At 42.7% G+C, this 25,781-nt stretch overlaps 1 protein-coding gene across 1 annotated transcript in view; it reads right to left on the bottom strand.

Annotated features, from left to right (window-relative positions):
• The window catches only part of LOC121542086 (pro-neuregulin-2, membrane-bound isoform-like), a 105,305-nt gene that overhangs the window by 46,435 nt on the left and 33,089 nt on the right, over positions 1-25,781 (bottom strand). Inside the window, exons 2-3 of the mRNA XM_041851544.2 lie at positions 20,338-20,503; positions 18,022-18,140 (exon numbers count right to left, since the gene is read on the bottom strand). Coding sequence (XP_041707478.2) covers positions 18,022-18,140; positions 20,338-20,503 — 285 coding nt within the window. The remainder of the gene's footprint in view (positions 1-18,021; positions 18,141-20,337; positions 20,504-25,781) is intronic.

Raw genomic sequence — 25,781 nt, 5'->3', positions numbered from 1 at the left:
AAAACAGCCCCAAAGCATGATGTTTCCACCCCCATGCTTCACAGTAGGTATGGTGTTCTTTGGATGCAACTCAGCATTCTTTGTCCTCCAAACACGACTGAGTTGAGTTTTTACCAAAAAGTTCTATTTTGGTTTCATCTGACCATATGACATTCTCCCAATCCTCTTCTGGATCATCCAAATGCACTCTAGCAAACTTCAGACGGGCCTGGACATGTACTGGCTTAAGCAGGGGGACACGTCTGGCACTGCAGGATTTGAGTCCCTGGCGGCGTAGTGTGTTACTGATGGTAGGCTTTGTTACTTTGGTCCCAGCTCTCTCTCATTCACTAGGTCCCCCCGTGTGGTTCTGGGATTTTTGCTCACCGTTCTTGTGATCATTTTGACCCCACGGGGTGAGATCTTGCATGGAGCCCCAGATCGAGGGAGATTATCAGTGGTCTTGTATGTCTTCCATTTCCTAATAATTGCTCCCACAGTTGATTTCTTCAAACCAAGCTGCTTACCTATTGCAGATTCAGTCTTCCCAGCCTGGTGCAGGTCTAAAATTTTGTTTCTGGTGTCCTTTGACAGCTCTTTGGACTGTTTGAGGTTGTGGACAGGTGTCTTTTATACTGATAACAAGTTCAAACAGGTGCCATTAATACAGGTAACGAGTGGAGGACAGAGGAGCCTCTTAAAGAAGAAGTTACAGGTCTGTGAGAGCCAGAAATCTTGCTTGTTTGTAGGTGACCAAATACTTATTTTCCACCATAATTTGCAAATAAATTCATAAAAAATCCTACAATGTGATTTTCTGGATTTCTTTTCTCAATTTGTCTGTCATAGTTGACGTGTACCTATGATGAAAATTACAGGCCTCGCTCATCTTTTTAAGTGGGAGAACTTGCACAATTGGTGGCTGACTAAATACTTTTTTCCCCCACTGTATGTGAGGGGATCCAAAATGTCCAAATGCATAATTGTGATTCATGAGAAAACTGTTATTCGGATAATACAGCAAATCGTTTTTAAAGTTACAGAAGCTGTGCCGTTCAGAGAAGTGACTATGATGAATCAGACGGTGTGTACATTCGGCACCAGTCTGTGATCCTGGAATAAATAAAGACAGTGTCTGACAGAATCAGTGTAGAACACCAAATATGTTGTAGATAACACTATTACTGTCATCCTGTCATTCATCCAGGAGCGCTTTCTTCTTCATTACTAAGCCCTCTACAGACTACCCTCACTACCAATGAGATGTTTATTAGTTGTTGGGTTATTGGATTGTAGGTGATTTAAGTGTGTGTGGGGGGGGTAAGCCGACATAGGGAATATTGAGCACAGCTCAGTGCACAGAGAAAACCAACTGCTTTTCATGCATCTAAATAAAGTAACATTCTCTTCAATCTTCAATACCAACTGATGATCAAGGCAGGGAGAAAGTAGACCACATTATTTTCCGACAAAACACCATAAAGGAAATAAAATAAATGTGTGTCTCATTACACTAAAGAAGTTTGGATTGTAAGATCTCTCACTCTCTCTCTCCCTCTCTTTCTTTACAGCAGAAGACACTGACAGTGCTTTTATCTGCATTTATCCCCAAGAGGCAGGCCAGGAATGGGACTGCTAAAAATTGCTGACAGACGAGACGCTTCATCCTGATCACAGCATCAAGAAGACAAAAATAGGGAGCTTTCCCTCTCAGTACAGCATATCCATATCTCCTGTCCAACGACAGAACCATGGCTTAGTCGGAATGGTGTCCACAGGCCTTAGAGCCAGTGACAGTTTACCAATCAGGGAGCAACTCCATTCTCATGAACCTGCTTTCTTATGTTTGGTAGCCATGAGGCTGAGTAAGTCAACTTCCTGACAAGGTTAGTTCACCATCAGAGTGAGGAATATCCTGGTCTACCCGGCTGACCCTTTCCATTAAAAGCCTCATGACTGAGACGGGTTCACCGAGCCTTTAACCCTAAGGGTAGGTCAGTTCCCCTGTCACAGAGATTTAAGAGTGGGTTTGATTATCTGCTCTCATTCCCTTAGGGTTAGGTATTTTAACCCGAGGGCTGTCATTTAGCCTGAGGGCTGTCATTTAGCCTGAGGGCTGTCCTTTAGCCCGAGGGCTGTCTTTTAGTCAGAGGGCTGTCATTTAGCCCGAGGGCTGTCTTTTAGCCCGAGGGCTGTCATTTAGCCCGAGGGCTGTCTTTTAGCCCGAGGGCTGTCCTTTAGCCTGAAGGCTGTCTTTTAGCCTGAGGGCTGTCCTTTAGCCTGAAGGCTGTCTTTTAGCCTGAAGGCTGTCTTTTAGCCTGAAGGCTGTCTTTTAGCCTGAAGGCTGTCTTTTAGCCTGAAGGCTGTCTTTTAGCCTGAAGGCTGTCTTTTAGCCTGAGGGCTGTCCTTTAGCCCGAGGGCTGTCCTTTAGCCTGAAGGCTGTCTTTTAGCCTGAGGGCTGTCCTTTAGCCTGAAGGCTGTCTTTTAGCCTGAAGGCTGTCTTTTAGCCTGAAGGCTGTCTTTTAGCCTGAAGGCTGTCTTTTAGCCTGAGGGCTGACTGGATTTCCACAGTGTTAGCTCTAGCCCAGGGGTTTGGCCAAGAGGCCTCGCCACTGAGTTAGATTATTCCTTCATGGCCAGAGAACTAAAAAGAAAGACTGGGGGTGCAAGAGGGGCCATCTGGAAACCTTCATAAACATGTCTGTCTTTCGGCGCTATCCAAAGGGTTATAGGAAAGTCATAAAAATGAAAGCCGAGGTCCCTGTTGCGCAGTTTTTTTTCTTCTTGAGGCACCTCTTCTGTGCGTATGCTCAGACACTAGGTATTTTGGAGGCTAGCCTTGTTCTGCACCTCACAACCCTCAACAAAGGAGTGATTACAGTATATAGTACAGTACATCAACAGCATGCTCATCACTAGGGCCACACTAATCTCGGTTAACCTGCCCCCCACAAACAAAGATTGTGTCATTTGGTCAGATGTACCAGTTACGTTTATGTAGTCTGTCCACGGCCACACAGAGTCAGTGGAGGAAGCAGAATTGTATCAACCCAGAAATGGTCTTGTCTAAATTACAAATTATTCCCATCTGCAAATACTGCTGAAAACAAGAATCTCTATTAAGATGCAGGCAATATCTATAATTAAATATTCTCAGCAGCAGATTCCACAAGGCTCTGGTCATTACTCCTCTTTGTCCGTGAAAAGCACCAAGTAATCCAGTTATGTTTCGGGAAAGAGAGCTATTAAAGATGGAATATGCAGCTAGGGACAAATATAATTTCCAACTGTGAACGCAGCAACCAAAAACCTTACATACTAGGAAAGACTTGAGATGTCTTGTTCAGGTGCGACCCAGGTCATATTACAGTATATACAGTAAGTCACCATTAGTCATCATAGCCTACAGTGCCTTCAGAAAGTATTCAACCCCTTGACTTATTCCACATTTTGTTGTGAAAACATATTTTCATAAATGTTAGCAATTTTATTGAAAATGAAATATAGAAATATCTAATTTACATAAGTATTCACACCCCTGAGTATACATGTTAGAATCACATTTGGCAGCGATTACAGCTGTGAGTCTTTTTGGGTAAGTCTCTAAGAGCTTTGCAAACCTGGATTGTACAATATTAGTTCATTATTCTTTTCAAAATTCTTCAAGCTCTGTCAAATTGGTTGTTGATCATTGCTAGTCAACCATTTTCAAGTCTTGCCATAGATTTTCAAGCAGATTTAAGTGCAAACTGTAACTCGGCCACTCACGAACATTCACTGTCTTCTTGGTAAGCAATTCCAGTGTAGATTTGGCCATGTGTTTTAGGTTAATGTCCTGCTGAAAGGTGAATTTGTCTCCCAGTATCTGGTGGAAAGCAGACTGAACCAGGTTTTCCTCTAGGATTTTGCCTGTGCTTAGATCCATTCCATTTCTTTTTTTATCCAAAAAACTCCCCAGTCCTGAACGATTACAAGCATACCCATAACATGATGCGGCCACCACTATGCTTGAAAATATGGAGAGTGGTACTCAGTAATGTGTTATATTGGATTTGGCCCAAACATAACACTTTTTATTCCGGACAAAAATAATTGCTTTGCCACATTCTTTGCAATATACTTTAGTGCCTTGTTGCAAACAGGATGCATGTTTTGGAATATTTTTATTCTGTACAGGCTTCCTTCTTTTCACTCTGTCAATTAGGTTAGTATTGTGGAGTAACTACAATGTTGTTGATCCATCCTCACTTTTCTCCTATCACAGCCATTAAACTCTATAACTGTTTTAAAGTCACCATTGGCCTCATGGAGAAATCTCTGAGTGGTTTCCTTCCTCTCCGGCAACTAAGTTAGGAAGAATGCCTGTATCTTTGTAGTGACCGGGTGTATTGATACACCATCAAAAGTGTAATTAATAACTTCACCATGCTCAAAGGGATATTCAATGTCTGCTTTTTTTTTTTACCCATCTACCAATAGGTGCCCATCTTTGCGAGGCTTTGGAAAACCTCCCTTGTCTTTGTTGTTGAATCTGTGTTTGAAATTCAATGTATGTGTGGGGTACAGATATGAGGTAGTGATTCATAAATCATGTTAAAGACTATTATTGCACACAGGGACTTGTTAAGCACATTTGTACTCCTTAACTTCTTTAAGCTTGCCATAACAAAGGGGTTGAATACTTATTGACTAGAGGACATGTCAGCTTTTAATATTTTATTAATTTGTTAAATACATTTTCCAAAAATATAATTCCATTTTGACATTATGGGGTATTGTGTATAGGCCGTGACAAAAATCTAAATTGTATCCATTTTAAATTCAGGCTATAACACAACAAAATGTGGACAAAGTCAAGGGGTATAAATACTTTCTGAAGGCACTGTATATCCTAACTGGAAGAAACCAAGTCCAGGTTATGGGAAAGAACCTGGTTGGGAAGAGAAAAGGTCCAAAAGTGCAAGCCCCAGGCATCAACTGAAAAATGAAGAGGGTGGCATCTCCAAAAACCCCTGACCTAGTTCATGGCTAAAGTCTCTATACCAGCAGCAGGGTAGAAAGCCCTGCATGGACCCCCTCCCCCTCAGCCCCCTCCTCAGTCTTGGCTGGGAATTTCTGAGATGTCTCTTGTTACAGCTGGGATCAGGATATCTTATCGCTTTTCTAGGGTTCAATTTATATTTCATGCATTCTTGCTGCATTTGTGTGGTTTCCATTATGTGTAACATCCCTGTTTTTTTCCCCCAGAGGGATTCTAACAGTCTCTCCATTTCAGACCTCACTGTGCATGTGTACATTTATTAAAGTAAGATAGATCTTCACAGTGCATGGGTACATTTATTAAAATAAGATACATCCTCACTGTGCATGGGTACATTTATTAAAGGAAGATACATCCACACTGTGCATGGGCACATTTATTAAAGGAAGATACATCCTCACTGTGCATGGGTACATTTATTAAAGGAAGATACATCCTCACTGTGCATGGGTACATTTATTAAAGGAAGATACATCCACACTGTGCATGGGCACATTTATTAAAGGAAGATACATCCTCACTGTGCATGGGTACATTTATTAAAGGAAGATACATCCTCACTGTGCATGGGTACATTTATTAAAGGAAGATACATCCTCACTGTGCATGGGTACATTTATTAAAGGAAGATACATCCTCACTGTGCATGAGTACATTTATTAAAGGAAGATACATCCTCACTGTGCATGGGTACATTTATTAAAGGAAGATACATCCTCACTGTGCATGGGTACATTTATTAAAGGAAGATACATCCTCACTGTGCATGGGTACATTTATTAAAGGAAGATACATCCTCACTGTGCATGGGTACATTTATTAAAGGAAGATACATCCTCACTGTGCATGGGTACATTTATTAAAGGAAGATACATCCTCACTGTGCATGAGTACATTTATTAAAGGAAAATACATCCTCACTGTGCATGGGTACATTTATTAAAGGCATCCTCACTGTGCATGGGTACATTTATTAAAGGAAGATACATCCTCACTGTACATGGGTACATTTATTAAAGGAAGATACATCCTCACTGTGCATGGGTACATTTATTAAAGGAAGATACATCCTCACTGTGCATGGGTACACATATGGTAGCTGCTGACAACAAAAATAGTAGTTCACTAAATCAATTGTGTAGCAATAGTTTTCTGACGCCACAGGGCACCCGGGTTCACATTTCAATGATAATATGACTGGCTGCCTGTCGGGTGCTTCAAGTCGGAGGCTTGATATGTGAGTGTGTAAGTGTGTGAGTGTGTGTGTGTGTGTGTGTGTGTGTTTGTGTGTGTGTGTGTGTGTGTCAATGTGTGTGTGTGTATAATGGGGAAGGGTGAGGGACAGGAGATTAGCTATATAACCTTTGTCTCAAGGCAGCATTTATAAAAGTGAAATATATGATAAGCTACAAAGTTGAAAATGACCATGCACTGCAACAAACAGCAGAATGGAAACATCTAAAATTCCTTACACAAACACTGTGAACACAAACAAGCACAGTGCCTTCCACACACACACACACACACACACACACACACACACACACACACACACACACACACACACACACACACACACACACACACACACACACACACACACACACACACAGTATCTATCCTGTGTGTCTTTGTACATTTCACAGTTGCAAAGAGTTCAAAAGGAGCATGAGACTGCAGCAGCTTCACCACCAACAGGAACTCCATCACTGTTTAGGCTAAGGGCCAGAACAGAACATGGTCTCTACCAAGAATTTGAGAAACACGTAAACAAAACGTTACTAATGATAATGCACTGAAAGCCTGTTTCAAGAGGAAAGTGACCATATTTCAAGGACCATCAAAATGGAGAGAGAGAGAGAGAGAGAGAGAGAGAGAGAGAGAGAGAGAGAGAGAGAGAGAGAGAGAGAGAGAGAAAGATAGCATGTTTGAAATGTACAAAATGGAGCTTGCTCTGAACCTTATCCTAATCTCCCCTTATCATGTCTTCTATTATATATTAACCTTCATCAATCACATCGCTGATATGCTTGTTCTGGCCTGCCACATTAATCTCAGCATTGGGACAAAATCAATGAGCGCCACAGCATGCAATTGCACAACAGCCGCTCATGTAAACAAGCAAAGCGCACTTACTAAGGAGGAGGAGGGGCGGTGTGCTGGCGCTGGCGGGCAGCAGCGCAGGTTGGGTGGGCAGCAGAGTGACTACAATCAGGCCACGTGTTGGCTGGAGCAGAGAGCCTGCAGCGGAGAGGGATGTTCCCTGGAGTGCCCTACTTTCAAAGGTCCCAGTGGCCCCGTTGGCGGTCCTTGCTCTGTTTGGTGTAGCTGTAGTGTATGTCAGTGGATAACTCTCCACTTCCTCTCCCCCCCTCAGATCCAGGTGACCGGGGGACTTAAAGCGTGTGGATGTGGAGCCCTGAGCTAGCGCCCGGCGCAGCAGCAGGAGACAGGCACCCAGGCCCAGGATGAGCAGGAGGAGGGTGGGGAGGAGCAAGAGGAGGCCCCTCACGGCCCCAAAGCCCCATCTGCAGCCCCGCCGGGGAGGGCCACGCAACACAGGGCAACCCAGTCTGGTGCCGCCCTCGTCCCCCTCCTCAGACCTCAGCACAGGGAATGGATACACACAGCCATCCAGGTCCATCCAGGTCCATCCAGGTCCATCCACTGCCTGTCCAATGAACTCTTCCTTCCCTCTCAGCTGGTAACGGTGGTAGGGTAGGCTTTGCACCAGATTCACAATGTATATACGGCAGCTCTATCTCTGTGTTAGGTCCCCTGGAGTCCCCCATGAGAAAGTATCCCCTTAGTGCTTGCCTCTCCTTCTACCAGTGTGTCCGTGTGTGTGTCCCGCGCAAGAAAGCGTGTTGGCTCTGGATCACCCCTCACCCATTCCTTAGCCCCCCTTCCCTCCCAAACACGCGCACCGCCCACACACTCTGGAGGCCGTGAAATTGGGCATCAGAGCACTGCTGCTGGTGGCAGATGGTGGAGGCTCAGTCCACTGCCAGAGGACAAACTAACAGTGGAGGGGTCACTGAGCACAGACAGGCCAAAGCAACCTGACCCAGCCCAGGAGCACCGCAATAAATCCAGCTTCTACTCCAACCCAGTCCCAATTCCAGCCCCAACCAGATCCCCAACTCCAGCAGCACCAGCACCAGTCCTCCTAATCCGAGCCCCAGCACCAGTCCTCCTAACCTGGACTCCAGCCCCAGCATCAGCCTTCCTAACCTGGGCTCCAGGTCCAACTCTAGTCCTAACTTCAGCTCTAGTCCTAACTTCAGCTCTAGTCCTAACTTCAGCTCTAGTCCTAACTTCAGCTCTAGTCCTAACATCAGCTCTAGTCCTAACTTCAGCTCTAGTCCTAACTTCAGCTCTAGTCCTAACTTCAGCTCTAGTATTAACATCAGCTCTAGTCTTAACATCAGCTGTAGTCCTAACTTCAGCTCTAGTATTAACTTCAGCTCTAATCCTAACTTCAGCTCTAGTCCTAACTTCAGCTCTAGTATTAACATCAGCTCTAGTCTTAACATCAGCTGTAGTCCTAACTTCAGCTCTAGTATTAACTTCAGCTCTAGTCCTAACTTCAGCTCTAATCCTAATTTCAGCTCTAATCTTAATTTCAGCTCTAGTCCTAACTTCAGCTCTAGTCCTAACTTCAGCTCTAGTCCTAACTTCAGCTCTAGTCCTAACTTCAGCTCTAGTCTTAACATCAGCTGTAGTCCTAACTTCAGCTCTAGTATTAACTTCAGCTCTAGTCCTAACTTCAGCTCTAATCTTAACTTCAGCTCTAATCTTAACTTCAGCTCTAATCTTAATTTCAGCTCTAGTCCTAACTTCAGCTCTAGTCTTAACTTCAGCTCTAGTCCTAACTTCAGCTCTAGTCCTAACTTCAGCTCTAGTCTTAACATCAGCTGTAGTCCTAACTTCAGCTCTAGTATTAACTTCAGCTCTAGTCCTAACTTCAGCTCTAATCTTAACTTCAGCTCTAATCTTAATTTCAGCTCTAGTCCTAACTTCAGCTCTAGTCCTAACTTCAGCTCTAGTCCTAACTTCAGCTTTAGTCCTAACTTCAGCTCTAGTCCTAACATCAGCTCTAGTCCTAACTTCAGCTCTGGCCCCATCTCTAGCCCTAAGCAGCTCAACCCCCTTTGCGTCAACTGACCAGCAGCGTAACGTAGAGGAGCTCCCCTCAGAACTTCCCTTTCTCTGCTGATATAGAAAACAGGACCCAGGAAAGAATCCCCCACCCCGCACCAGCAGACTTAATTAAGTAATGAATACTTTTGGGGTGAGACCACCAGCAACAGGAGGCAAAGGGATGGGGAAACAGGGGTGGGGGTAGGAGGACAGCTGTGGCAGGTAAACACTCCTGAGCGTTAAGCAGTGGAATGGTAAATATATGTGTTCCTCATGTGGCCAGAGACACCTTTACGAACCATAGTGCAACAAACCTCTGAACAGACACACTGGGCCTGATCACAGAGTAGCAAGAGGTCGGAGGGTGCACAGGCCTCTGAATGACCAACTCAGTGGGAATGTCAGCACACACATGCCCACGCGCACACACACACACCCACACACACACACACACACACACACACACACACACACACACACACACACACATAAAAACCACCAAACCAGTGGCTAAAACAACAAAGCAGTCTGGTGCTTGTCTTTCTGATAGGTTGTGTTGAAGTGAAGTGGGCCTATTTGTGGTGACTGAGGGACCCTGTCAGGGTGTTCTCCAGTGGACTGTAAATACAGAGAGCTTGGCATGAATCTCCCTGAGTGAGGGCCTGCTCTACTCTGACATGGCCACCGCCGCTCGCCCACACCAATCAATGACTATCGATTGACTTACAGGTACTTCACATTCAGCCACGGCTGCAGCTAACATCCCAGAAAGATTTTGAGTGTCATTTGAGCCCAGTTAATCTGGTCGTTTGTGTTGTCACAGTGACTGAGGTGTCTGTTTTTTACAACCAAGAGAAAGAAAAGGGGGATTTATGTAGTTTAAACAAACTATGTTTCCTTATATTAGAAAGAGATATCAGGACTTTTATAGCAGGGAAAGAAAGAGAGTGATAAAATATAACAGCGAGACAGAGAGAAAGGGAGAAGCTAAGAGGGAAAACTGTTTTTTGTAAGAGCACAGCTGTATAGGTGTTAGATAATTACTAACTAGATGTTGATAGAGAAGTCAGGGAGAAATATATTGTTGTGTATGAGTGGGACAGGTGTGTTTGGCTTCAACATTTACATGGTGTGTGTGTGTGTGTGTGTGTGTGTGTGTGTGTGTGTGTGTGTGTGTGTGTGCAAACTGCTGCTGGTGGGCTCCAGCATGACTGATGAGGTTGGACCAATCAGCCGCCCAGCTGTGTTTTCCATCAACACATTCCTGGGAGCTCACACGCTCTCTTATTCTCTCTGTGGGGCTGTGAAAAGCGCCCCCCTAGGGACGCAACCCTCAGCCTGCGGACGCACGGGTGCCTCGCAAAACGCTTATCACAACACAGCAGCCTGCAGGAGACACACAGGGGGCCTCTCTCTCTCTCCTTCCCCTGCCATGTGGAGCACCGCAACCTGCAGCAGTAACTACCACAGTACATTTTACATTTTACATTTTTAGTCATTTAGCAGACACTCTTATCCAGAGCGACTTACAGTTAGTGAGTGCATACATTGTTTTTTTTCACACAATAAAATCCATACTGTTCCCCCATGGGAAACGAACCCACAACCCTGGCATTGCAAACGCCATGCTCTACCAACTGAGCTACACGGGACTATGTGTACTGTACGGTTCTAGGTAAAACACATAAACGTGTAGGGTTCTAAGTAAAACACATAAACCTGTAGGGTTCTAAGTAAAACACATAAACCTGTACTGTAGGGGTCTAGGTAAAACACATAAACGTGTAGGGTTCTAAGTAAAACACATAAACGTGTAGGGTTCTAAGTAAAACACATAAACGTGTAGGGTTCTAAGTAAAACACATAAACGTGTAGGGTTCTAAGTAAAACACATAAACCTGTAGGGTTCTAAGTAAAACACATAAACGTGTAGGGTTCTAAGTAAAACACATAAACCTGTACTGTGGGGTCTAGGTAAAACCTGTACTGTAGGGGTCTAGGTAAAACATAAACCTGTACTGTAGGGGTCTAGGTAAAACATAAACCTGTACTGTAGGGGTCATGGTAAAACATAAACCTGTACTGTAGGGGTCTAGGTAAAACACATAAACCTGTACTGTAGGGGTCATGGTAAAACATAAACCTGTACCTGTAGGGTTCAACACCTTTACAACAATAATTTATCTTTCGTCTTTCTGTGCTTTCATAATTGTCCTTCATTTCACAAGAGGCTGAATGTATCTCACCTGAGAAAGCGTCCGAGCGAGTGAAACAGCGCCCCCTCTGTGTCTGTATGTGTAGGCCATCTATCTGATGCTGTCTGGTCAAAAAGAGTATGACATTGTTGCCACCCGTAGCTTACAATGCAAGGGAAGCCAGCGAGCATTTAGCCTCCCTTGGTAATTATTTTTTATAAAATAATAGCCAATCAGCATTGAGCTAAACTGAGTGAGCTCTACTGTGAATGGTCCTGGCGCTCCAAAAAAAGTGTCAAGGGAAGCCAGTTTGGATTTGGCTTCACTCCTATCATATCGCATCGAGATAAATACATAATTGACAGAAACAACTTGAATTGTTGCATCTCAATGTGTTGTTGTCCTCCTGTGGATAGCTAGCTAGCTAAAATTGTACCTTTTCTAAATTAGCCATGGATGGAGATACAGATTTGGGCTTGTAGTTTTACTTAACTCTCCGTACTGGTCAATGATTATAACGACGATTCTGATCCAACCATAGATTCATACATTGTGCCCATGGACTGAAAGGATGGAAGTTCAATATGTAGCTAGATGTAGAAGGCTAATGTTAACTAGTTAAAGTTGCCCATGAAAGGAAGTTAGGCTAGCGCGCAAGCGTTTTAGCCAGGTAGCCTAGGACAACAACAAACAAAGTGTGTACTGTATGACAGAGTCATAGACCATTTCGTCAACATGAAAGAGAGGAGGATAGCATTGGCAGTAGGGTGAGTCCAGTGGCGACTTTAGCATGTAAATCTTGGTGGGGCAAACTCAACATTTATTTTTTTGATACATGCCAGCAAAGCCACTACACAAGACAAGACAACACAACACTAAACAATACATTAATTGCACTATAACGGTGACAAACGGAGCCCACAAACTGTTAGGGCCTACATAAAGCTGTCCCAACAGCAGAGCTTTCTTTTCAGCACCATGGAGTGAATCCTTACCACCGCTACACCTGGCTATCAGCAGAGCCTTGTCTGGCAACGAAACAGTTAATTCAGCCTCATTTACTGCCTTTTTTAAAAAACATAGCTGATATGGCTGACTTGCTTAAACAAATGTGGTTTCTACTGACAATTGAGATGTACAAACTATGGCACATGGGAACGATGAGCGGATAAGAGGCAATACGTAATTTCGATTAAGACATTAATGAGCGAACTAAGACAGACATAGTCAATTTAACTATTTGTTCAGCACTTTTGAAATGTACAGCGACAGAATTCAGAACATGGGCGGTTCTTACAGTATTCTCCCTGTACACCAAGTCAGAACAGTAGGCTAAGTTATAAGGGGGAAAGGGAACAAATTATTAGGGTGAGGCATATGGGCTACTAACAGCATACTACACAACATACACTTAGTATTACTTTCTTAGCTACAGTATTCATATCTCCCTGGCATATTACATCATTTATGCAGCAGCATCCAATAAATGTTTTCACTCACTGTTGTGCTGTGCTCACTTGTACAGGAAGGTGGCGCTGTGTTCCTTCTTGTGGGCATATTTTGTCATGAAACTTTGTTATCAAAGTCTGGCAGTCTCTGTATTTATGGTGCTTTCAAGTGGGAACTCGGACAAAAAACAAGGTTGAATCATGACGTCAGGGATCTTCAGATCGGAGCTCTAGAAAGAGGCCCGAGTTCCCAACTTGGAATTCAGAGTTGGATGACCGTTCAAAATCTATTTTTCCAGTCAGAGCTAGTTTTTTTCCTAGAGTTCCCAGTTGTCTTGAACTCACTGAAGTCTGAGAATTCCCAGTTCTGAGTTTCCAGTTGTTTTGAACGCGGCAGAAGTCATGCTGGATTGACAGCATGGCCAATGTACTAAACCTTTTCTGGACCATGGTGTTGCGTATTAATATTTATCCTTTTAAGCTTGGAAAAGAGACCCTTAAACCCAGACTTGGACCACACACCCTCTCCACCGAATAGCAGGGGAAGCAAAATAGTGATTGCTTTGCAACACTTGCAGTAAGCCACTGATTCCTTCCAAACCACTCATTATTGAATTTGCGATTTCCAACTTGTTGTGTAATGTTTATGTCCAATGGCCGATGAGCACCAATACGTTTTAGCTATAATTTCTCTTCATATGACAAGGATTGAAAAGGATTTGCCAGTAGATTGTGGACGTGATTCATGACGATGACTACTTCTCTAGCTTGCTAGCTAAGACTTTGAAAGTATGATGTTGACATGATCAGTCCAATCAAAGCTACGGTAGATATAACATGATTTGACGTCATTTTATCTGTGGCCAATGACCTTGAGCCTTCTTGGATGGGCACTTCTAATGTAAATCTATGGCAGCACCCAAAGGGGCTTGAACTTTATAGCTCTCCCTGTAGATTATGCGGTGACATAGTGTCCCATGAGTGACAGAACACTGAGCCAATCACGGCGCAACTAGAGAAGATTACCAACTCCTACACTCTGTATTTTCCGCTGGCTGCCCCTCCACCACAGAAAGCACTGAGCTAGGCCGAAACACCTGCATTTTGGAGCTGCCTTATTCAACAAAGCAAAACAGAGACCATGTTTGTATGCAGCTTTATTAACTCAGAAAAAAATGTTTCACATTGTTTGCAAACTGACATGTGACACGTATTAATGCCAAAATAACGTGCAAAACAGGCAACTGAATAACGGGTCACCACTGGGTGAGTCAACATGTTTTTTCTACTTGCACACACACACACACACACACACACACACACACACACAAATCTGAACCATGGACAGCCACATCATATTTATCTTACGTTGATTGGACTAAATTGTTTTTGGTATCTTTTAGTTGTCACTGTATTAGACAAAGCATAGGTGATTTGATGATGTTAAAATAGTGCTGGAATAGTGGAGGCAGCTCCTGTTTTCTTTGCAACTTACGGTAACTCTCCGTGGTTCTAAATCAATAGTTGTCTAGTAGTCCGAAAATGTCGGAAACATTAACTTGCTTGACCATGCTGTAGGTCATGTAACTGTTTGTTACATGCAATATGCTTTGTGGACTTCACCGGACAGAGGTTGCTCTCTGGTTTTAGGCCTATATATCATGGTCGCAAGGCATATGAACTAACAGGTTGTAGAGCAAACAACGCAATTATCACAACACATAGGTTGTAATATGGCTTTTTTTGTTTTTGTGCTTGGCTTCCCCTGTGAATTTACCCACGCAATGTTACTGCGCAAGACCAAAATAGTGATGGACCAAGTAAATCATTAAACCCAGCCACCAACTCTGCCGTCTGTCTGCATTAGAACTATAATTGCCACTTTGTCCATTTACAATGTGCGTTTGATTTTCCTGGTGAAACAGTTATGTTGGTGAAAATCTCCATAGAAGAGCAGCTATTGGATATCATCGGCATACTGCGCGGTTGGTACAGTGCCACCATACAACACACTTTGCCCTCTTTTTAAACATGCATGAGAAGAGGATTTGTAAGTCGCTCTGGATAAGAGCGTCTGCTAAATGACGTAAATGTAATGTAAATGTAAGAGCAAGTTCACTGTCCGTGTAGTTTTTACAGAAAACACAGCAGTTGTTTTTTCCAACACCAGATTTGTGAAATGCGTTCTGCACCTTTCGGCTCTTCTTATCGGATGAATGGCACTAGTTTGGTGTTGCATGGTTACATTGGTAAAATCAAATAGCTGGTAAAAATAAGTATGAATAAAGGCCATTTATTTATTCATTTAGTATGAATAAAGGCCATTTATTTATTCATTTAGTATGAATAAAAGCCATTTATTCATTTAGTATGAATAAAGGCCATTTATTCATTTAGTATGAATAAAGGCCATTTATTTATTTAGGATTAATACAGGCCATTTATTTATTCATTTAGTATGAATAAACACCTTTTATTTATTCATTTAGTATGAATAAAGGCCTTTTATTTATTCATTTAGTATGAATAAAGGCCATTTATTTATTCATTTAGTATGAATAAACGCCTTTTATTTATTCATTTAGTATGAATAAACGCCTTTTATTTATTCATTTAGTATGAATAAACGCCTTTTATTTATTCATTTAGTATGAATAAACGCCTTTTATTTATTCATTTAGTGTGAATAAAAGCCTTTTATTTATTCATTTAGTATGAATAAACGCCTTTTATTTATTCATTTAGTATGAATAAAGGCCTTTTATTCATTTAGTATTAATACAGGCCATTTATTTATTCATTTAGCATGAATAAAGGCCTTTTATTTATTCATGCAGTATGAATAAAGGCCATTGATTTATTCATTTATTATGAAAAGGCCTTTTATTTATTCATTTAGTATGAATACAGGCCATTTATTGTCTAGGTCTAGGGCCTATGTAAAGGAATATGGAATAGCCCCACAAGAACTACAGTGGTTTACAATACTGTTCTTCTGTAAATATCACTAACTCTATTCGCCATTTCCCATCTCTCATGTCTTGTTAAGTCATGAATCCAGATTCCAGATTGCTCAAGTGGTTAGTGGTGTTTTGTGAGCTCCAGTTACATCAGACATCAACATACGACTGTGGTTCAGGTTGGTTAGGCTCAGCCAGTTTAAGTGATACTCTGCATCAGATAAGTTCCCAGCAGCACAGCTCACTGAGGTAATTATCATCTGGTTGTGGTTACAACACTTCATCCACTGTAACAGAGTGATCATTGCCCTATAAAACAGCACCAAAGTGAAAATATATTTAGTGGATCTGCTTCACTGTGAAATGGCCCGTCCACCAGATCACAGGCTATGCCCAGCCTGCCATCTCCCTGTCTTCGACCTGTGACCTTACAGCCTCGGACCACATGCACATACACAGACAGACCACCATGCTCAGGGCCCTCCCCAGCGGCTGACCCCAGACGGGGAGAGGAGCCATAGGCTGGCACAGGGGAGCAGTCTGGGGCAGGGTGGTGGAGGGAGGAAGGGAGGACAGCATGTGTTGGGGCTGGTTTCTCAGGGCCTACCTCCGACAGAGCAGACAGTATCCAGAGGTACCACTATTGGTTCCCTCTGGGGAGAGAAATGATGGTGCTGGGGCTAGGTGCTGTTTGTCTGCATTACCCATATGCCCTAGATCTCATGGTCACACATACGCACACACACACACACTTCGCCTCCCTCTCTGTGTTCATCCTTGTTCAACCTTTATGGGAGAGCAAAACCGGAGTGACGGTCAACATTACTAACGATCCCAATTACCGTAGGCAATTATCTGAAAAAGCTTGTGTGAATGTGTGTGTGTGTTTGGAGTGAGGTGACATGGTGAGGGTAGAGGTTCAGGAAGAGATGTGCCATAATGCTACTAGTGCAATGGTGAGAGAAACACAGTGTTACTGGCTGCCTCTGGACAAAGCCGGCAAACTCTGACTGCATTCTAAAATGGGTGTGAAACAGTCTCCTCTGCAAAGCAGCGGGGTCTCCTCCTCATCTCTCTCTCTCTCTCTGTCTCTCTCCCATTACTCGCTCTCTCTCTCTCTCTCTCTCTCTCCCTTTCCCTCGCTCCCTCCCTCCATCTACCTTGCTTTCTCTCAGTCACTCTCTCACTCTCTAGCTTTCTCTGTCTCCTTCACTCTCTCTCTCTCTCCCTAGCAGGCACACATACACAGATAATACTGCGGCTACATACTGCTACAGCAACACACTGCAGCAGGCAGGCAGGTATACACCACTGCAGCCTTTCACCAGAGAAGCCATTTCCCTCATGACCTTAGGATGAATAGCAATCCAGGCTGCGACTCAAATCAATCAATCATACTCCCTCTGTTCACATCAATAACAAAGCAAATTGTACCTGCAAAAAAAATACAAATAAACCCTTCCTTCCCGCCTGTCAAATATGACAGAAAAAGCAGACCCAGGAAAAGCCGACCCAAGAAAACAGAACACTACAGCAGGGCTATATCTTATCACACACATTCAATACAAGGCATTCTTCATTCATTCAGGTATGACATTTTTTTGCCATCTCGTATCAAGCATCCTGCCTAATTGTTGGCTAAACACAGCAAGATACTGTAGGTTTACCTCCCTTCACCATATTTGCCGGCATTTTTTTATTGATATCATCTGGGAGAGTCCTTCCCCCAGCCTGTGGACATACCACCCTGATACGCCCTGTCTCTCCACCTGCCTTGCCTCCCCCCCAGAGCGAGACACACACACACACAAACACACGCACACAAACACACACACACTTCTTCTGTGCAGCAAATCACTCATCCTGGCACCAGACAGAGAAGACAGTGACGCCGCTTTTGGGAAGAACTAGGAGAAGAGATTACAGAGATTACAGAGCTCATCTAAAAAGCCCATATGCCACTGGTTGAGAGAAATTGTCATTGTTTTTGGGCAGAATTATGTGCAGTTTTATGTGTTGTTGGAGGTGCGTCTTGATCAGTTTAGCTCAGAAAGTGCCGCCCTCATCAATCTGCCGCCATTAGAGGCCACCTAATCCTGCCTAATGAGCATGCCAGCCGTGATCTCGACAATATCCAACACGCCATCTCTTTGCTCATACATGCTCCAGCCATACACTGTGCATCATGACAGTATTCCCTCTTCTCTGACAGACAGACAGACAGACAGACAGTTAGGCCATGTCTCAATACTCACTGCCTTGGACATGAACAGTGCTTGTGGAAGTAGAGTTCCCCAGAAGGTTCTTCGCCACACACGTGTAATTCCCAGAATCCTCCAGCTTGGCTCTGCTGATCTGGACCCTGGAGTTCTTCCTGTGGCAGACACAAACAGTTGAGTCAGGGGAACCAAAATGACATGGAAACACAACAAGTGTCTGGGGACAGAGGACGACAACACAACAGGGATAGAATAACCTAGCCTAGCAACAAGAACATGGAGGCGCCATACAAACCAGATTAGAGCGGGATAGAAGCCAGTTAGTCTGAGTCGATTTTGATGCAGTTTGTAGTTTCAGCAGGGAAGAATTTACAGGAAGGTAAAGATTTGCGATATAGAACACTGAGGAATCTAGGGCCCGGCCTATTCATCAACCCAGTAACCAACTTTAATTTAAAAGGCCACCTAGTCACTAAACACGTATTCACTGCAAAGTATACTTTCTGTTATTTCACTAATTAAGGAATTTGCTCATAAATCCCTGGCATACTCTCATACAGTTGAAGTTGGAAGTTTACATACACTTAGGTTGGAGTCATTAAAACTCGTTTTTCAACCACTCCACAAATTTCTTGTTAACAAACTATCGTGTTGGCAAGTCGGTTAGGACATCTACTTTGTGCATGACACAAGTAATCTTTCCAACAATTGTTTACAGACAGATTATTTCACTTATAATTCACTGTATCACAATTCCAGTGGGTCAGAGGTTTACATACTCTAAGTTGACGGTGCCTTTAAACAGCTTGGAAAATTCCAGAAAATGATGTCATGGCTTTAGAAGCTTCTGATAGGCTAATTTACATAATTTGAGTTAATTGGAAGTGTACCTGTGGATGTATTTCAAGGCCTACCTTCACACTCAGTGCCTCTTTGCTTGACATCATGGGAAAATCAAAAGAAATCTGCCAAGACCTCAGAAATTGTTTTGTAGACCTCCACAAGTCTGGTTCATCCTTGGGAGCAATTTCCAAACGCCTGAAGGTACCACGTTCATTTGTACAAACAATAGTACGCAAGTATAAACACCATGGGACCACCAGCTGTCATACTGCTCAGGAAGGAAACGCGTTCTGTCTCCTAGAGATGAATGTACTTTGGTGCGAAAAGTGCAACTCAATCCCAGAACAACAGCAAAGGACCTTGTGAAGATGCTGGAGGAAACAGGTACAAAAGTATCTATATCCACAGTAAAACGAGTCCTATATCGACATAACCTGAAAGGCCACTCAGCAAGGAAGAAGCCACTGCTCCAAAACCGCCATAAAAAAAGCCAGACTACGGTTTGCAACTGCACATGGGGACAAAGATCGTACTTTTTGGAGAAATGTCCTCTGGTCTGATGAAACAAAAATAGAACTGTTTGGCCATAATGACCATCGTTATGTTTGGAGGAAAAAGGGGGCTGCTTGCAAGCCAAAGAACACCATCCCAACCGTGAAGCACGGGGGTGGCAGCATCATGCTGCAGGAGGGACTGGTGCACTTCACAAAATAGAAGGCATCATGAGGAAGGAAAATTATGTGGATATATCAGGAAGTTCAAGCTTGGTCGCAAATGGGTCTTCCAAATGGACAATGACCACAAGCATACTTCCAAAGTTGAGGCAAAATGGCTTAAGGACAACAAAGTCAAGGTATTGGAGTGGCCATCACAAAGCCCTGACCTCAATCCTATAGAACATTTGTGGGCAGAACTGAAAAAGCATGTGTAAGCAAGGAGGCCTACAAACCTGACTCAGTTACACCAGCTCTGTCAGGAGGAATGGGCCAAAATTCACCCAACTTATTGTGGGAAGCTTGTGGAAGGCTACCCGAAACGTTTGACCCAAGTTAAACAATTTAAAGGCAATGCTACCAAATACTAATTGAGTGTATGTAAACTTCTGACCCAGTGGGAATGTGATGAAAGAAATAAAAGCTGAAATTAATCATTCTCTCTACTATTATTCTGACATTTCACATTCTTAAAATAAAGTGGTGATCCTAACTGACCTAAGAAAGGGAATTTTTACTAGGATTAAATGTCAAGAATTGTGAAAAACTGAGTTGAAATGTATTTGGCTAAGGTGTATGTAAACTTCCGACTTCAACTGTAAATAATGTGTCTCTGTGTTAATGTTTCACTTTCAAAAATGCTTTTCATCCTTTGGGTCAGCTGCTAAAAGCATTAGCAGAAAACTACTGAAGGAGAAATTACTGCCACGCAGTGACTTTTGACATCTGTCTGTTTTGCTAATATTACCACATGCTAAATGTGTTAAGAGCTTCAAGGGATTGTAGATGTACTCACTGGCTGGACTTTATTTTCACCTCTCTGCTTTTCTTGAGCTCGCTGCCATCTTTGAACCATTTGTAGGTAGGGATGGGGTTTCCTGTAGCCTCACACTTGACCGTGAGCCTGCTCCCCTCATCCACCATCAGTGGGTTCCTCAACCGCTTCAACTTTGGGGCGTTAGCTAAACAGAGAGAGAGAAAGAGAGGTGATAGACATTTTGAAATTAAATGAGACACGCTTGAAATGGGTTTAAGACGAGAGAAAGAGAGACAGAGAAAGAGACAGAGAGAGAAATACACTTTTTGTATCTATAATGTTTACTGTTAATGTCTGATTGTTTTTGTCTTTGTTTTGTTTAATTATCTTTTTTGTTTTTTGTCGTTGTTGTTTTGTTTATTGTTTATTTCACTTGCTTTGACAATGTAAACACATTTCCCATGCCAATAAAGCCCATTTGAATTGAAATGAGAGAGAGAGAGAGAGAGAGAGAGAGAGAGAGAGAGAGAGAGAGAGAGAGAGAGAGAGAGAGAGAGAGAGAGAGAGAGAAAGGGAAAGGGAGAGGGGGGAGAGAGAGGGAGAGAGAGCGAGAGAGGGGGGGATACACAGAGACCCAGAAAGACAGAGGGAGAATCTCAATTGCATACTCCTCGCATCCTCTCTCCTTCTCAAACCCATTGGGTGAGAAAGTCAGAGGTCCCTCCCCTCTGACCTTCTCTTCCAATGGGTTTTGAGAAGGAGGCGAGGAGAAAGGACATAAGGAGTATGCAATTGAGATTCTCCCAGAGACACAGAAAGACAGACATGTCATGTCACCAAGAGCTCACCATCATCTCTCTCGTATGGCCAGATGAGGTCACCAGAGCTCAGCCTCTCTCACATCTCTAAACAAAGTCAGTATCACTGTCAAACAGGATACATTTTACATTGTCTTTAATCGAGTAGCTAGTTTTAAGTATTCACAACTGAATGGAACAAAAAAGCTATTTGGAATGATATGCTCCAAAGAACACAAGACATAACTGAACCTAATACCAGAACAGGGATGAACTGCTCTCAGAATGCAGTATGCTCTAAAAACTGCTCTCAGAATGCATTATGCTCTCAGAACTGCTCTCAGAATGTGGTATGCTCTAAGAACTGCTCTCAGAATGCGGTATGCTCAAAGAAAGAAATACAAGACCAGCGAATCGCTGCTACGTTTTAAACCCCTATTTATTTATTTCTCTCTACGTTTCTCTATATTGTGCCATTTGTGTAAGCCATAGATTGACAGACAAATTATTGTTAAGGATGTTGCTAGTTGTGCACTACAGAAGGAGATGCCACCAAGTTCTTAAACGCACTACAACGCTTAACACTTACATGTCTGTTAATTACCTTTCATTACCAAGTATGAAGCTACTTATTTCATGTCCATCTCACCGTAGACACAAGTATTACCGTTAGCTGCTACTCTGTTTAGCATATACCGTGCATTCAGAAAGTATTCACAGCCCTTGACTTTTTCCACATGTTGTTGTGTTACAGCCTGCATTTAAAATGTATACAATTTAGATTTTTTTGTAACACAATAGCACATAATGTCAAAGTGGAATTATGTTTTCCCATTTTTTTAATTTTTTTATTAAAAATGAAAAGCTGAAATGTCTTGACTCAATAAATATTCAACCCCTTTGTCATGGCAAGCCAAAACAAGTTCAGGAGTAAAAATATGCTTAACCTCTTAAGGATCAGACCCTTTTTTTCAATTTTCACCTAAAATGACATACCCAAATCTAACTGCCTGTAGCTCAGGACCTGAAGCAAAGACATGCATATTCTTGATACCATTTGAAAGCTCAGTTGGTAGAACACGGCGCTTGCAATGCCAGGGTTGTGGGTTCGATTCCCACGGGGGACCAGTATGAAAATGTATGCACTCACTAACTGTAAGTCGCTCTGGATAAGAGCGTCTGCTAAAATGACTAAAATGTCAAATGAAAGGAAACACATTGAAGTTTTTGGAAATGTGAAATTAATGTAGGAGAATATAACACATTAGATCTGTTAAAAGATAATACAAACAAATAAACATCAGTTGTTGTTGTTTTTTTTTACATCCTCTTTGAAATGCAAGAGAAAGGCCACAGTATAATACAGCAGTTTAGGTGTGTGTGCAAAGTTTCAGATTGATCCAGTGAAGCATTGCAATACTGGACTATTTTGTTTCAAGTCTGCCCAAATGTGCCGAATTGGACAATTGATACATTTTCAAGTACATAACTATAGAGAACATACAAAAATGATATGGCAATACAAAATGTAAGTTTACACCCTCCCAGGAATGTCATACATGATGGATCATTAGCTTATACACTAACTTTCACACATCTAGATGGCCGGGCGGGGTGGGTGTGGAGCCAAAGACAGCAGGGTTTCAAACTGTAGAACCCAGTTCCTACATTTGAATATAAAAATTGATTTTATCAAACAAAACTATGCTACATTTTATCTCTGGGACCCTTAGGATGACAAATCAGAGCAAGATTACCGAATGTAAGTGCATTATTTACCTTCAGAGGTGAATATATCAAACCAGTTGCAGTGAGTTTTTTGTTGTTGTGCACTCTCCTCAAACAATAGCATGGTATTTCCTCACTGTAATAGCTACTGTAAATTGGACAGTTCAGTTAGATTAACAAGAATTTAAGCTTTCTGCCCATATAAGACATGTCTATGTCCTGGAAAGTTTGCTGTTACTTACACCAGTCATGCTAATCACATTAGCGCATGTTGGCTCAACCGTCCCGTATACAGGACACCGATCCCGTAGAGGTTAACAAGTCACATAATAAGTTGCATGGACTCACTCGGAGTGCAATAGTGTTTAACATGATTTTTGAATGACTACCAAATCTCTGTACCCCACACATACAATGATCTGTAAGGTCCCTCAGTCGAGGAGTGAATTTCAAACACAGATTAAACCACAAAGACAAGGGAGGTTTTCCAATGCCTCGCTAAGATGGGCACCGATTGGTAGATGGGTAAAAATAAAAAAGCAGACATTGAATATCCCTTTGAGCATGGTGAAGTTATTAATTACACTTTGGATGGTGTATCAATACACCCAGTCACTACAAAGATACAGGCGTCCTTCCTAACTCAGTTGCCGGAGAGAAAGGAAACCGCTCAGGGATTTCACCATGAGGCCAGTGGTGACTTTAAAACAGTTACAGAGTTTAATGGCTGTGATAGGAGAAAACTGAGGAAGGATCAACAACATTGTAGTTACTCAACAGTACCAACCTAATTGACAGAGTGAAAAGAAGGAAGCCTGTACAGAAGAAAAATATTCCAAAACATGCATCCTGTTTGCATTAAGGCATTAAAGTAAAACTGCAAAAGATGTGGCAAAGAAATGAACTTTATGTCCTGAATACAAAGTGTTATGTTTGGGGCAAATCCAACACAACACATCATTGAGTACCACTCTTCATATTTTCAAGAATGGTGGTGGCTGCATCATATTATGGGTATGCCTGTCATCGGCGAGGACTAGGGAGTTTCTTTTAGGATAAAAACAAACGGAATAGAGCTATGCACATGCTGAATCCTAGAGGAAAACCTGCTTCAGTCTGCTTTCCAACAGACACTGGGAGACAAATTCACCTTTCAGCAGGACAATAACCTCAAACACAAGTCCAAACATACTCTGGAGTTGCTACCAATTGGCATTGAATGTTCCTGTCTAGCAATGATCAACAACTAACTTGACAGAGCTTGAAGAATATTTTAAAGAATAATGTGCAAATATTTTACAATCCAGGTGTGCAAAGCTCTTAGAGACTTACCCAAAAAGACTCACAGCTGTAATCGCTGCAAAAGGTGATTCTAAAATGTATTGACTCAGGGGTGTGAATACTTATGTCAATTAGATATTTATGTATTTATTTTTCAATATATTTGCAAACATTTCTAAAAACATGTTTTCACTTTGTCATTATGGGGTATTGTGTGTAGATGGGTGAGAAATTGTTTTTAATCCATTTTGAATTCAGGCTGTAACACAACAAAATGTGGAATAAGTCAAAGGGTATGAATACTTTCTGAAGGCACTGTATCCCGATGCTTAGTCACCTTAACCCTATACATATACCTCTATTGATCCAGTATCCCTGCACATTGTAAATAATGGTACTGGAACTGACCCTGTATATACAGTGGGGAAAAAAAGTATTTAGTCAACCACCAATTGTGCAAGTTCTCCCACTTAAAAAGATGAGCGAGGCCTGTAATTTTCATCATAGGTACACGTCAACTATGACAGACAAATTGAGAAAAAAAAATCCAGAAAATCACATTGTATGATTTTTAATGAATTTATTTGCAAATTATGGTGGAAAATAAGTATTTGGTCACCTACAAACAAGCAAGATTTCTGGCTCTCACAGACCTGTAACTTCTTCTTTAAGAGGCTCCTCTGTCCTCCACTCGTTACCTGTATTAATGGCACCTGTTTGAACTTGTTATCAGTATAAAAGACACCTGTCCACAACCTCAAACAGTCACACTCCAAACTCTGCTATGGCCAAGACCAAAGAGCTGTCAAAGGACACCAGAAACAAAATTGTAGACCTGCACCAGGCTGGGAAGACTGAATCTGCAATAGGTAAGCAGCTTGGTTTGAAGAAATCAACTGTGCGAGCAATTATTAGGAAATGGAAGACATACAAGACCACTGTCACGGTTTCGGCCGAGGCTGCTCCTCTTCCTTGTTCGGGCAGGCTTCGGCGGTCGTCGTCTCCGGAGTACTAGCTGCCACCGTTCTATGTTTCATGTTCATTTGGTTTTGTCTGTTCATAACACCTGTCCCTTATTTGTGTCTTAATTGTTCCCTTATTTAGTTTCGTGTGTTTGGGTCAGGTGTTATGCGTGATTGTGAATGTCAGCTTGCCTCTACGTGTTTGGTTCTCTCGTTATTGTGTTTCGAGAGCTCAGACTGCGTGCGCTTTTCTTGTTGTTACCGCACTGTTGGTTTCGTGCGTAATTGTTCGCGCCACCCGGTTGGGTTGGCGACTTATTTGTGTTTGGACTCTAGTAAAGATCTGTTGAAGTCCTCCTGGTTTCCTGCACCTGATTCCTACTATTCCACCCACCACACTCTGACAGAATCACGCATCCTCACCATGGAATCAGCAGGAGCGACCGCGCCGACAGCCGAGATGGCTGAACGTCTTCGTGGTCAGGAGGACCGCATCAACCAGGTCTGTCATGCCCTGGAGGGGGTGATGAATACTCTGCACCGATGGGGAGACCAGCGGGGTTCCCACACCTCCACGGAACCGAACCAGCCCCATCGGTCAGCCCCCTGTCTCATCTCCGGAACCTAGTGGGATTCGGCTCTCGCTCCCGAGGGCGTACGACGGTTCCACTGCCGGGTGTCAAGGGTTCCTGCTGCAGGTGGAGCTCTACTCGCC

This window comes from Coregonus clupeaformis, chromosome 27 (genome assembly GCF_020615455.1).
Source record: "Coregonus clupeaformis isolate EN_2021a chromosome 27, ASM2061545v1, whole genome shotgun sequence".
NCBI lineage: Eukaryota > Metazoa > Chordata > Actinopteri > Salmoniformes > Salmonidae > Coregonus > Coregonus clupeaformis.
This window is presented reverse-complemented; position numbering and strand designations above follow the sequence as displayed.